General features: G+C 45.5%; 1 protein-coding gene across 1 annotated transcript in view; it reads left to right on the top strand.

Annotated features, from left to right (window-relative positions):
* PUM3 (pumilio RNA binding family member 3) overlaps nucleotides 1–12,512 on the top strand; it is a 41,635-nt gene extending 29,123 nt beyond the window's left edge. Inside the window, exons 14-17 of the mRNA XM_040620291.1 lie at nucleotides 4,207–4,429; nucleotides 5,940–6,027; nucleotides 8,351–8,441; nucleotides 12,233–12,512. Coding sequence (XP_040476225.1) covers nucleotides 4,207–4,429; nucleotides 5,940–6,027; nucleotides 8,351–8,441; nucleotides 12,233–12,365 — 535 coding nt within the window. The 3' untranslated portion in view covers nucleotides 12,366–12,512. The remainder of the gene's footprint in view (nucleotides 1–4,206; nucleotides 4,430–5,939; nucleotides 6,028–8,350; nucleotides 8,442–12,232) is intronic.
* The last annotated feature ends 1,335 nt before the right edge of the window (nucleotides 12,513–13,847 follow it).

The following is a 13,847-nucleotide window of genomic DNA, read 5'->3' as shown; positions in this document are numbered from 1 at the left end:
GGCTCAATCCCAGAACGCTGGGCTCATGACCTGAGCCGCAGGCAGACGCTTAACAGCTGAGCCACCCAGGCGCCCCGAGCCCTCTCTTTTTTTGATAAGTCTGGCTAAATGTTTATCAATTTGTTCATCTTTTCAAAGAACCAGCTCCTGGTTTCATTGATCTGTTCTATTGGGTTTTTTTTAGTTTCTATTTTATTTCTGCTCTGATCTTCATTATTTCCTTCCTTCTACTGGTTTTGGGTTTCATTGTTCTTCTTTTTCTAGCTCTCTTAGGGGTAAGGTTAGATTACCTCTCCAAGGTGTTTCTTGCTTCTGGAGGCAGGCCGCTGTTGCTATGTATTTACTGCTTAGCACCACTTGGGTGTTCATTTTCATTTGTCTCCTAGCGTTTTTTCATTTCCTCTTTGATTTTTTGGTTGATCCATTCATTGTTTAGTAGCATGTTATTTAATTTCCATGTATTTGTGTTCTTTGCAGATTTTTTCTTGTGGTTGATTCCTACTTTCAAAGCATTGTGGTCAGAAAAGACACATAATATGACGTGATTCTTTCTGAATTTGTTGAGATTTGTTTTGTGAACTAATATGTGATCTATTCTGTAGAATGTTCCATATGAACTTGAAAAGAATGTGTATTCTACTGTTTTAGGTTGGAATGTTCTGAATGTATCTGTTACATCTGTTCCATCCCTCTGGTGCAGTGTGTCATTCGTAGCCACTGTTTCCTTGTTGATGTTCTGTTCACGTGATCTGTCCATTGATGTAAGGGGGGTGTTAAGGTCCCCTATTGTTGTATTATTGTATTATTGTTGTATTACTATTCATTGCTTCCTTTCTGTCTGTTATTAACTGCTTTGTGTATTTGGGTGCTCCCACATTGGGTGCATGAATATTTACAATCGTTGTATCTTCTTGTTGGATTATCCCCTTAATAATGATGTAGTATCCTCATCGGTCTCTTGTTGCAGTCTTTGTTTTAAAGTCTGTTTTGTCCGATCTCAGTATTGCCACCCCAGCTATCTTTTTACTTCCATCTGCGTGCTAGATGTTTCTCCATCCCTTCACTAGCATTGTGCATGTCTTTAGGTCTGAAATGAGTCTTGTAGGCAACGTTTAGATGGGTCTTTTTTTATACATTCTGTCAACCTGTGTTTTCATTGGAGTGTTTAGTCCATTTACATTCAAAGTAAATATTGATCGATGTGTACTTACTGCCTTTTGTTACTAATTTTATGGGTTTTTTTATAGTTTTCAGTTCCTTCTCTTGCTCTTGTCTTTCACAGTTTGCTGGTTTTGGTTAATGATATACGTGGATTCCTTTTTCTTTATTCAGTTCATATCTATTACTGGTTTTTTTGAATTGTGGTCATCATTAGGTTTATATATGACATCTTATGCATATAGCAGTCCATGTTAAGTTGATAGTCCCTTCGTTCGAACCTGTTCTAAAAGTGCTAAATTGTTAGCTTTCTCCTCCCCCTTCATTTTAGCTATATGGTGTTATACTTTCCATCCTTTTATTTTGTGACTCCCTTGACTGATTTTTATAGATTTACATAATGTTACTACTTTTATGCTTCCTACTTTACTTAATTCTGCTTATGGTCTTTCGTTTCTACTTAGAGTCCACTTTAACATTTCTTATAGGCCTGGTTTAGTGGTGCCTGGGAAACTCTCTCTCCTTCTATTCTGAATGATAACCTTGTTGAGTAATTTTCTTGGTTGCAGGTTTTTTTCTTTGTGCACTTTGAATGTATCGTGCCACTTGCTTCTGGCCTGTCAAGTTTCTGCTGGAAAGTCTGCTGCTGGCCTTAGGGATTTCCCTTGTATATAAATGGTTTCTTTTCTCTTGCTGCTTTTAAAATTCTCTCTTTATCACTACTTTTCATCATTTGAATTATTACTTGTCTTGGTGTGGACCTCCTTGGTTTGATTTTGTTGGGAGCTGTCTGTACCTCCTGGGTCTGGGTATGTTTTCTTTCTTAGATTTGGAAAATTTTTAGCTGCTATTGCTTCAAGTAAGTCTTCTGCCCCTTTTCTCTCTCTTCTTTTTCCGGGATCCCTATAATGTGAATACTGTTATGCTTGATGATGTCACTGAGTTCCCTTAAATCTGTTTTCATTTTTTATTATTGTTTCTTGTTTCAGCTTGATTGCTTTCCATTACTCTGTCCTCCGGGTCACTGATCTATTCTGTTACTGGAAGAGTAGTCTACTATTTATTCTATCCAGCATATTTTTAATCTCAGTTACTATATTCTTCATGTCTGATTGGTTCCTTTGTGTTTTCTGTCTCTTTGTTGAGGATCTCACCGAGCTTTCCCACTCTTCTCAAGTCCAGTGAGTATCTTTATGACCATTACTAGAAATTCTCTATCAGGTGTATTATTACCTCTGTTTCATTTAGGCTTCTTGCTGTTTGGGTCCTGTTCTTTCATTTGAGATATGGTCCTCATTTTGTCTAACTCTCTGCGTCTGTTTCTGTGTGTTAGGAAAGTCAGCCATGTCTCCTGCCCTTGATGGTAGTGGCCTTATGAGGCAGAGGTCCTGTAGTGTCCTGCAGTGAGGTGTCCCTGGTCCCCAGAACCTGGCCCTCGGGGGTGCCTGGTCTGTGTGCTGTGTGCACCCTACTGTTGTGGCCGAGCCACTTTTTTCCTTCATTCCACTTATGTGCAGGGGCTCTCTTACCCTGTCGTGGGCGGTGTTTGGTCCCTGTGTTGTTAGTGGGCCAGTGGGGGGCCGCCTTGGACTTGAGTTGAGGCAGACCAGGCGTTTGCCAGAGATGCAGTGGCACCAAACTGCGGTGTTGTCCCCTGAGAAACTTTCGTTGGTGGGCAGAGCCTGCAGTCAGACCGGCTGTCTGCCCCAGACACTGCTGGAGCTGCGTTGGACTGGTGTATGTGGTTCACTTCCCCTCTCCCTGAGCCAGGAGTTGCTTTCGAGTGGTGCTGGCCCCTGTCAGCTTGCCAAGCTGCTTTGGATGGTCTCTGGCCAAGGGCGCATTGGAGGAGGGAGGTCTGCCAGAGAATACGGTGTTAGCAAGGTTGGCGCTGCTCTCCTGTGGGAGGGGCCCTGGAGCTGAGGCCCAGCTGGAGGGGCTGTGTTGCAGATGTGCTCAGGGGTGGGGCACGCTATTGGCAAATCAGGCGGAGAGTGTTGTCCAGGCAGGGTACCCACAGGTGTCCATGTATCTTGGCTGGGGGACAGGGAAGGGAATGACCACTCTTCTTTGTTCCTGTAGAAGTCTCCCAAGGATCCCTGCCCCTCCATCACAGGCTGTGAGATTAGTAAACAGATTGCACTCCCGTATACTCCAAATGCTTTTTAAACTGCTGGCTTCTGGGCTGTGTCTCCACAGAGCTGTTTGTTGTGCTGTCTCCTTAAGGCAGGGACTCCCATTTCCTCCCACCCTTCCAGTTCTCCCAAGCCAAGCACGCTAATTTTCTAAAATTCCAGGTGTTAAACCCCACTGATTGTAAGAACTCATGAAATTATGCCCCGCTGAATTTCAAAGCCAAATGTTATGGGGAGTTGTCTTCCCCACACAGGCACCCCGTGTATGGGGTGCCTGATATGAGGGTCTATTTCCCTCCCTTCTCCACACCCGCTGTATCCCTTCCACAGTCCTGGAGGTCCTTTTTGCTCCCAAAGTGTCTCTACCCTTCGTACCCTCTTCCATATGGCCTCTTCTCTACATTTAGCTATGGAGGGTCTGTTGTGCCGATCCCGTGGTCGTTCTCTGGGTTATTTACACTGATGTGGGTGTTACCTAGTGGTATCCATGGACGGAGGGGTCCTCCTACCCCACCATCCTCCCTGGAAGTCAGTTTCACCTGAAGCTCCTGGTAACACATAGTGAAGTATGCTAGAGAGTAGAGTCCATAAAGTGGTCTAATCCTGTGTTATGATTGTTGCTGCTGTTTGGGTTTGAGATTGGTTTGGGCTGTTGTGGTGTTACGTAAGGCAAGGTTCACTTACCGAGTGCTTGTTCTGTGCCAGACACTGTTCAGATGCTGGGGTCACAAAGATGGAAGAGAGGTATCCCACCCTTAAATTGCTTATCGCCTGCATGCACAGTAAGGACAGACGATTGCAGTACGTTTGACAAAGACTGTTTTAAGCCTTAGAGGGTTTTGTGGTAATAAGATCGCTGTATCTCCTTTGCCTTTCATCTTGCCTTAACGCCTCATTCACCATGTTCCTGCAGTAAGAAGGATACAGCGATCCGCCGACGAGAGCTCTTAGAGGCCATCTCTCCCGCTTTGTTAAGCTACCTGCAAGGACACGCCCAAGAACTGGTGCTGGATAAGTCCGCGTGTGTGTTGGTGTCCGACATTCTGGGAGCCGCCACTGGGGACGTTCAGCCTGCCATGAATGCCATCGCCAGCTTAGCAGCGGCAGAGCTCCACCCAGGTGGCAAGGATGGAGAGGTAACGTGCTCTTGCAAGACAGGTGGAAAGCGGCAGTGTTGCAAAAACCCCCATCACTGAGAATGTTGCTGTAAAGGAATTCGAATGCTAATTGTCTCACCTCACCCCATCCTGACAGCACATCTGATTGTTGAGAATTCAAAATCCAGTGCCATTACAACACTTGCGCAAAATGTTCCCATGACTTCGTACTACCTACAAAAGAGGAGAAACAGAATCTTCTTAATGTGGCTCTCTGTTGTCCACGATTGGCCCCAGACTGCCTTTCTAGCATATTCTATGCTCTTAATTCTATTTTGAATTTGCTTTGGGTTTTGGCACTTCTCTGCATTTGCACATGTTGCTTCCCTCAGCCTAGATGCTACCCGTGTCTCCATTTTGCTGTGCTGTCCATGCAGAAGGCCTCACTCATCCTGCAAGGACCCCAGAATCCTTCTCATGGAAGTCTTCCCCAATTCCCTCTCATTAAAAAGTGCTCTTTCTGATAGCGCCGGCCTATGTTATCTGGCCCGTGAATGATTCTGCCTTGCATCTGAAGGTCGTCGGTTCACGTGCCGGATTTGTGCGAGGCAGTGCTCAGCACTGTCCCCGCCCCCAGAGCTTACCGTTCTGTTGAGCACAATATTTAAGTGAACAGGTACACAGATAATTACCTAAGTTAGGATTGAGATAAGCGCTGTGAGGGAAACCTGTGGGTTCTGTGGGACTGTATGAGAACGAAGCCAGCCTGTCCCCAGGAAGGCTTCCCTGAGGCAGTGAAAGCTCTGCCGAGACCAGAAATCGTAGGCAGAGCGAAGAGTGTGTGCAGCAGTCCGCAGGAGGAAAGCGGCTTGGTGTGGTTGGGAACAGAAGGCTCCAGGGCTCGGGATAGGAGATCAGTTGGCAGAAGGAAGAGAGGAGGGCAGAAGGCCAACCGCGCAGGGCCTTTGTCCTGCACTAGGTCGTAAGCCTGATGACCAGACGTGTGTGCGGAGCCTGCTGTGTGCTGATGTGGCCCATGGGCCTTCGAGAAGCCCTGGACCTGCCCTCATAGAGCAGAGCAGATTATCAAGCTGGGAAGATGTACCCATGATGAGTTTTCTCCATAGAAGATAGGGCGTTGTCTCCATTCTCCATAAGGAGAGATCCTTGGTGTGGGAGACCGGTTCATATTTAAACATCATTCAGCACCAGCTTTCTGTGTTTCTCTGCTGTAATGTTTGGTCCCATAGGTTTATTTGTGCACCTGAATGGTGGCTGGCATGATCTGGACACGGGCACTGGGCTGGTGCTGTTCAGTGGGGAGCTCCGGAAGCTGGCCTGAGTGCTTCTCAGTGGGTACCTTAATAACCATCCCTCTGAGTGTCAGTCTGGGGATTGGACTAGATCCGGGTATGCGTGGTCATTCTCGGCAAAGACCTCCTCAGCACTGTGGAAGTTCCCACGTGGCCGCATCCTCACCTGTGCGTGGTCGAAGACGGATGGTAGGCCAGGGCGTGGCTGAAAACAGCTCTCTATGTCTTCCTTCCAGCTTCACGTCGCAGAGCATCCCGCAGGACATCTAGTTCTGAAGTGGTTAATAGAACAAGATGAGAAGATGAAGGAAAGTGGAAGAGAAGGTAGACTGTAAAACATGAACTTTTCTTTCATCATCTGTGGAATTTCCTAATCCCTGGCAGCCCTGAACATGAAGCCCACCATTTATGTTCAGATGAAATTTGTTGAGTGTTTAGAAATTGTGTCTAGGACAAGAAATGATTTAGTACTTACAGATAATGCTTTAGTAAGTGCTGGAAGTTTATGTCCTGGAGTCCTTTAATTTCCTTTCTCTTTCCCACCCTCCCTCACTGCCTCTCCTCCCTTGCGACTTCAGACTTCTGACCTGGTACAGCCAGGGCCCTAAAATGCCATTCTGTTCCTTGGCAGGGGTGAGAGCTGGGGTAGGAAGACATTTGTGAGTGTCACTACCCCAGTTGAAAAGCAGGATATCTATCTCTAGTGTGGAGGAAGGCATAAGCGAAAGAAAATTGTCCTCATCAGAATCTTGAACTGTTGCCTATTTGGCATTGAAATACATGTGACCACAGAGCAAGCCAGTCCTTGGCCTTTGTGGTTTTTCACACCCCTCACAGCTGCTCTGTAGAAACTCAGCTCTCAAGAGGAGGAGACAGCATCTTTGAATTGAATTGAAAAGTTGCATACCATTCCTTTCTTGGCCCTGTCTTTGACCAGACCTTCTGTTGCTAAATTTGAGCTCCATCCAGCATTTTAGCCGCTAAGGACATCTCCCCGCACTGAGTTCAAACAGTTTGGGCTTTCTGTCATTGTGTCTAAGAAAAGTGACAGATCATGAATTTATGTCTTGAGGCAAGTTGCAGTTCTAATGGCTAGTGAGGCAATCAATATGGCAGTCGAGCTGTCGCTTCTCACTCTGCCTTTAAGAATAAACACTTGGGGCTGGTTTTCATTGCAAACTTTTTGTGAAGGAGAAAGCTTCCTGTAACAAATGTTGAAGAAAAAATAACGTATTAAGTCATCTTTCATTATTAAGAAGTTGGTGCACAGTTGAGCTGAGTTCGTGTCAGAAAAGTTGTCTGGCTTGCTTTTAAAAATCCAAAGAATTTTCTAGTGATATTTTTCCTTAATTAATTACACTGACAGCCCTAAAACATGCCTTAGGGACCTCACGTGTGTATCAGATTCGTGTAGCACTGAACCAGTGTGGCTAGAGCTGTCTTGGTTATCTGTTGTTGTGTAACAAACCACCTCAAAGCTTGGTGGTTCTCGAACAACGTCAGATCAGGGTTTGGTGAAGTCTGGTTTTGCTTACAGTCCTCTGGGGCTGCTCTCTTTGGGGTCAGAGTATCCACTTAGACGACGGCTGGCAATGGCTCAGTCCAACAGCCTCAGTCCCCAGCCCATGGTTGGGTTTTAAGAGAAGAAAGCAGGTGCTTGGTGCTTTTATGATTTAACCTCAGAAGTTATTGAACAAAGCTCTTCCACACTCTCTTGGTTAGGTCAGTCACAAAGGCCCACCAGCATTCAAAAGAAGGCATTGATTCCACCTCCAGCTGGGGGTGGGGATGTGCAGCATTCTAGAAATACTCTTGTGCTCACCTTTGGAAAACACTGTCTGCCTCACTAGCTGATTATAGTCCTTCCTTAGCGTGCGCCGTAGAGCTGTGTAGCCAGAGGCCCCTTGGCTGTTAAAGGGTCCTCACAGTTGGGTATCTTTGGGTGGATTATACACGCTACCCACCGAAGATACTTGCTTTCAAGATAGGTTGCCCACACTTCCATCTACACCAAATCCTAGTTTTCAGAGGTACTCCGCTGTCCAAGAATTAGTCATACTTAGATGGCACTGTGAATTGAAGATTATATACCAAGAACTTGGGAATCTGATAATAACACACACAATAATAACAAAAGATGAATAATATTTTTGATGGGTGAATGTCTAGCTCTGTGGAGAGAAATTACCAGGTGGCTGCCGAACAGTCACCTGACCACTAGTGTTCTTCATGGCACCTTCCAAAGTGAGCATTTCCCACGAGGGAGACCTTGATTCCATCCAGGCATGAGGTGCCGCTGTCAAACACTGACTTCCTGAAGACCTTTCATGTCAGGGTTAAATCGTTAAAGAGTACGAAGCGATGCAAACCCGAGCAAGTGAGCATTTTATAAGAACTCATTGTTTGTCTTGAGTAATTACTGCTAAACATAGTTTAAGACTTGGACCACAGTTGAAAGAAATAGCTATATTAAAAAGACATTAAATAAATCGGAGCTGGAACTTTTAGTGTGAAAGGGAGGTTGAGTGAAAACTCTCTTTATTCACTTTTTTGTTAAAACATCTTTGCAGATTTTAAGGGCAGTTGGGACGGAGATGGGGAGTTTAAATCTTGTATAATGTTCACGGAGTTTCAGTATATTTTTCAGGTTGTTTTGCAAAAACACTTGTCGAGCATGTTGGTATGAAGAACCTGAAGTCCTGGGCTAGCGTCAACCGTGGTGCCATTATTCTTTCCAGGTACGTGTGCTGCGTGCCTTTCTGCGCACGGCCCTCCTCCTGAGTGCCTGGTCACGCAGAGGACGCTTCCTTCACCTTCTTTCTTGCTTCCGATCTCTGTTCCTGATCGTTCAGTATTCCTCGTAGTCACTCAGGGTCTAGACAAGTGTACCAAATAGTAGAAGCCGAGTGTAACTCTTCCAGTCAGTCCTTACTCGTCCGCCATCTTCCAGATCCAAGGATTGTGAAGTTGTGACATTCATAAGGTCTCATTTGGTGTTTCACCCCATTTATGGTTTCAACCAAAATGGAGTTGTATTCTTTCTCTCGCCCTCTCAGGAAAGCCCTTTACGTGTGATTAATTTGTAGAGATCCCTTTCACTGCCTCCTTCTTCCCCCAGATTATGGAGCGCTCCAACACCCAGTTATAAATTTTGTAATTCATAGGACTTGCCAAGTGCATGTGTTCTGGAGCTTTATTTTTGCCATTATTAATTGTGTATCTCAAAAAAAGATCTATAGCAACTAGTTCACCTATTGCATTTAGCATTTGTTTGGCTTAAAATACATATTATGTAAAATAATAAGCCATTAGTTCAGCTAATATCACAACTCCTACCCTGGTCCTAATTCCTCTAAGCCTGTTGCAGCTCATTTCCACCATCCTGAGAACAGATGCAGAAGAGACCACATCACTTTTTTTTCTCTTTAAAATTTTGTTTTATAATTTTTTTTATTTTTTATTTTTTTGCCTTTTGATCTCCTGTATCCCTATCCACACCTTCCTCCCGGACCCTCTCCCACACACACACATACTTCTGCCTCTGGCAGCTACCGATCTGTTCTCTGTATTTACGACCTTGGTCGGTTTGGGATTTTTTTTGGTTTTTTGTTTTTTTCATTAGAGTCCATGTGTAAGAGGGGCACCTGGATGACTCAGTTGGTTTAGTGCCTGCCTTCAGCTCAGATTCTGATCCTGGAGTGCTGGGATGGAGTCCCATGTCAGGCTTGCTGCTCAGGGGGGTTCTGCTTGTCCCTTTCCCTCTGCCCCTCCCCCCACTCATGTGCTCTGTCTCTCTCCAATAAATAAATAATATTTTTTTAAAAAATTCCACATATAAGAGAGATCATACAGTATTTACATCATTTGATGGTCTCACCACATTTATGGTTTTGACCAAAATTTTAATTGTGTTCTTTTTAATGGATTAGCCTTTGTCCCTCTGAAAACTGTGACAAAGTTCCTTTTTAAATCATGACTGACTTTACATGCAATTTTCTTTCGTGATTTTCAAGTACTCTTAAAAGGATTCTGAAGGCATTTGCTAGTGAAGTCTGCAAGGTAATTGTTTATTTCTAATTAAAATGGTAGAAAACTGATGATTTGTGAATCAAGGCGTGCGCTCCACTTGTTTATTATTCTCCAGACGGAGTTACGTCGAGTTTATAACTCACAGGTCCTCAAGAAGTCAGTTTCCGTGCGTTCTGTTCCTGGATGTGAAACCCTTCTATTAGCAACATCCATTTAAAATAGATTTGTTTGTTGTTGGGAAGCAATCACTGTCGATTTTTTTTTTTCCCTGCTGTGTTACTGAGGTTTGGAAAAAGAGACACCAATCTTAAATTTGAATTTCCCACAGTGTTTCACGGGCAACACCCCATGCAATTTAATCTACATTGTTTGGAAATGTTACAAGTCTTCAGTCAGTGTATGATTTGACTTGGAGCACATAGGCTCAGACACACTCCTTACGGGCGTTCATTTCTTTGGGCAGATCAGGATCGCCAGATATGTGGGTGGTGCAGGTCATTTTGTTCATTTCTCATTGAAATTCGCTAATTTTCCGGGTGATGTTGAATAGCCAGAATCCTTTCGCTGAAAAGTGGACTTATTTAATGTGAGGTTTTTTTGTCTGGTTTTTTACCAGGCAGTTAGAATGTTAACACATACTACTGACATATCCTTTCATTAACACTCAATTAACTACAGATTTCAGCCATGCCATGCAATTAATTTGTAGAGCTTGCTCATCGGTCATAGCTCCATTTGGGCGGATCTCAACTATCAGAAGGACACTGCAGGTTTCTGGTGGAACACGACTCAGAGGTGGGACACTGGTGCATCGGTGTTTGAGGTTCAAATGACCTAATACTTGATTAATACAATAGTCAGTGCTGGGCGGTTGTAGAGTACTGTCATGTGTGCTTGACTTGTTTGGTGAAAGTCTCTGCTGCTTTATATTTTATTTCAAATTCGTGCAGTGTTTTTCCCCCGTAAATCTTTTTTACAATACGTGAAAAGGCATCCTGGGTAAAAAAAGAGTTTCAGCCTTGTATGCAGCCTGAAAAATGACTCAGGGAAGCAGAATTCTCCAGCATTTAGAGGTCATCATGGGCTCTGGACTCGCTGCCTGTGTTCCAGTCCCAGCTCACTGTGTAGTCTTGGGCAAATTATTCAGCTTCTGTGAAACTTCGTTTTCTTGGTTGTGAAGCTGGCTTTGGGGTAATCACAAGTCATCACGCAGGCCACGCTAGATGGTGGGTTCTAGCGCGCTTAGCATTACGTCCAGCACGTGTGTTCAACAAATACTAACCTTTATTACTGCTGTGGATTATGTGACTGTGCTTCGCGGGTATAGAAAATAAAAACTACCTTCTTACAGGGACTTGTAACAACTCTCTCGGCTTTGCAGCTGGCTGGCCGTACTTGTTGCTTGTCTCGCACAAAACAGCGGGCTGCTGCCTGGTGCTGCTAACGCGCCCTCCGCTCTGTGCACGTGATGGACGTTCTTAGGACCAGGGACTCTGGGAAATGCCATGTGATTTGTTTTTCGGATGTGTTTCAGAGGGCAGCCTCAAGGGGGAATCCAGGAGATCCAGCCCCAGTGTTCTGCAGTCAGGCCCCTGTGTCCCAGCCCCCGTTTAAAGAGAAAGGGGCCTTCCTCTTACAAGCCTCCAGGACTCCATTCACTTGCGGGGATAGAGCTTTCTAGCAAGGTTTCAGAAAGCAGAGCCGACTTGTCTGTTTTAATGGCTCAAGTTTATTGAGTGCTTACTAAGGGTCAGGCTCTGTCTAGGTACTTTAGGTACGAGACCATTTGAGCCTCAAAAACTCTCTCTGCGGTAGAGTAAGGTGGATTGTGTTGTTGTTCCCGTTTATAGGTCAGGAAACAGTCTTAGGGAATTTAAAGAGCGTGCTCCTGCTTGTGCAGTTACTGAGTGGCAGAGGCAGCTCTCAGATCTGGGCCATTAGGCTCCAAGGGAAAGCTGCTCACCCCTTCCCATGTGTCAGCTACAGAGCTGAGGTGTCCGGCGGGGGGCCGGCTCTTCCCCGCTTCCCTGGCGGGCCCTCCTCCTCTCTTCTGTGCACCCCTGCGCTCGTGCTCATTCGGTCGCTCAGCACTTCCCGGCCACGTGCTGTGCGCGTGTGCTGCCGTGAAATCAAGAAGTAAAGGTTTCTGTTCTTGAGTTCATCGGGGTGGGGGAGGGGAGATAGAACACATGCAGGAAGTCTTTCTGAGACAGGGTGTTAGTCCTGAGATAATGCAGCGCATGTCGGACCAATTCTGTACGGAGCGGACTTGCTCCTGCGCTGGAGTGACTCTCAGCAAGATCAGAAAACGTTTCAGAACATAGGCTCCCAGCCCCCATCTTTCAGCGGGGGAATTCAGAAGATGTGCTTACCATTACAAGACTTGTCTCACAAATCAGTGAGTTGTTTATACCTTGCGTGGCGATCGTAATTGCAGATGATAAGGGGTTTTTATGAAACATGATTTTTTTGTTTGTTAATCTTTGTCTCCTCTCTTCAGCCTCCTCCAGAGTTCCGATCAAGGCGTTGCACACGAAGTCAAGGCTGGGCTGAAAGGCCTCATTCCCACACTGGAGAAAAACAAAAGCACCAGCAAAGGAGTAGAAATGCTACTTGAAAAACTGGCTGCATAGTGGACACACTTAAGAACAAGAGAGAATCATTTTTCCTGGCTTCTTTTCCCAGTGTGGAAAAGAAGGGCTCGGGTCCACCTTCTTCGGAATCTGGGTGCTCTGTATATGTTTCTTTTTTGTATAAGAGTCTATTTATAAAACAGTTTCTAAAAATGGTCATTTTTTTTTAACCCCAGCCAAGTCCTCTATCATACTGAGTAGTGAGCAAATCAGATGTGAGGCGGTAACGTAAGAGGTTTAACCATCCTAGATGGTGGGACCCACCAAATACATACCAAGTAGAAAGCATGAGTTGATTCAGAAGAGAAGACATCTTCAGAAGCAGTAGTCTGAGAAGGCTTCATGGAGGAGGTGGGACTTGAGGACCTTGAAGGAAGGGAGGGTATAGCAAAAAGGAGCCCAGGGTAGTAGTCTGTGGTGGGAGCAGCGAGGTGACACTGAATAGTTTTGCTTGGGGGAAATTCCAGTAGCCTTGGGGCCTTAATGGCTACAGGGAGAGAGGATGCCCTGCAGCCAGAGCCGCCCCCTTCCCAGCTGCCTTAGGGATTGGGTTCCAGGTTAGATTTAGTCTGAAAGAAAGGCACTCAAGTAAGGTGAGTGCTAGGGGGGAATGTGCTACAGAAATGAGGGCATCACAGTGGTGTTAAGGTCAAGGTTACTGGGGGAATCTCCCTATTTTTGAAGCTAGGCCTTCCAAGTAGATAACTCCCTGTGGTAAGACTTTCTCCCTCTAGACTTTTCCTGAAATAGTTGAAGCCTTTACAGCGTTTGCGTTAGAAGAAAGGAGATGCAAATTTGTTAACAGTGCAGAAGTTTAAATTTAAGCATGAGTAGGATGTTTGAATTTTAAAACTGCTTGGTGGTTAACAACCCAGTGTGGAAGGGTCTGTAGACTCCTTGGGGCTCCTGTAGCCGCGCCCCGCCTGCTTGGATACCAAGCCTTGGGGCTGTCTCTAAGTGGCCTGCAGGACAGGACACCCCCTTGGGTCTGGCACTGCATTCCAGGAGAGCTGCTTTGCCTTACCTGACGTGACGAGGGGGCCCATGACTACCCCCCATACAAGATGCATTCCACCCTCCCCACTGTCCTGCCGGGAACATTGAACCTGCCCAGGGAACAAAAGCTGATACCTGGAACTGGCCTTTGGCAGGATCCTGCCACCTGGTCTCAGGGTGGAGGTGGGATGGGGCGAGGCGGTGCATGCGGGAAAGGCCACATCAGAGCTTGCTTTTGTTTGACGAATACATTGTGTGTTTTCCATATAAAGGGCACATTCAGAAAGTGGAGAAAAAGCCCTACTATTTATTCCATCTAGGAGACTGAACAAAGTACCATACATCATTTTAAAATTAGAGCACAACCGAAGGATCAGCCCTTCTTTTGCCCATTCCTCTGCACCCCTGCTTTGCCCTGCCCAGAAGTAATGTCTTCCGGTTCTTTTCAGCTCTGCTTAGTTTTTAAATGCAGATTTGGGTTTTTGT

The sequence above is a fragment of the Ursus maritimus genome, unplaced genomic scaffold (genome assembly GCF_017311325.1).
Source record: "Ursus maritimus isolate PB19 unplaced genomic scaffold, ASM1731132v1 scaffold_34, whole genome shotgun sequence".
NCBI lineage: Eukaryota > Metazoa > Chordata > Mammalia > Carnivora > Ursidae > Ursus > Ursus maritimus.
The sequence above is the reverse complement of the archived record's forward strand: the minus strand, read 5'-3'. Positions and strand labels throughout refer to the sequence as shown.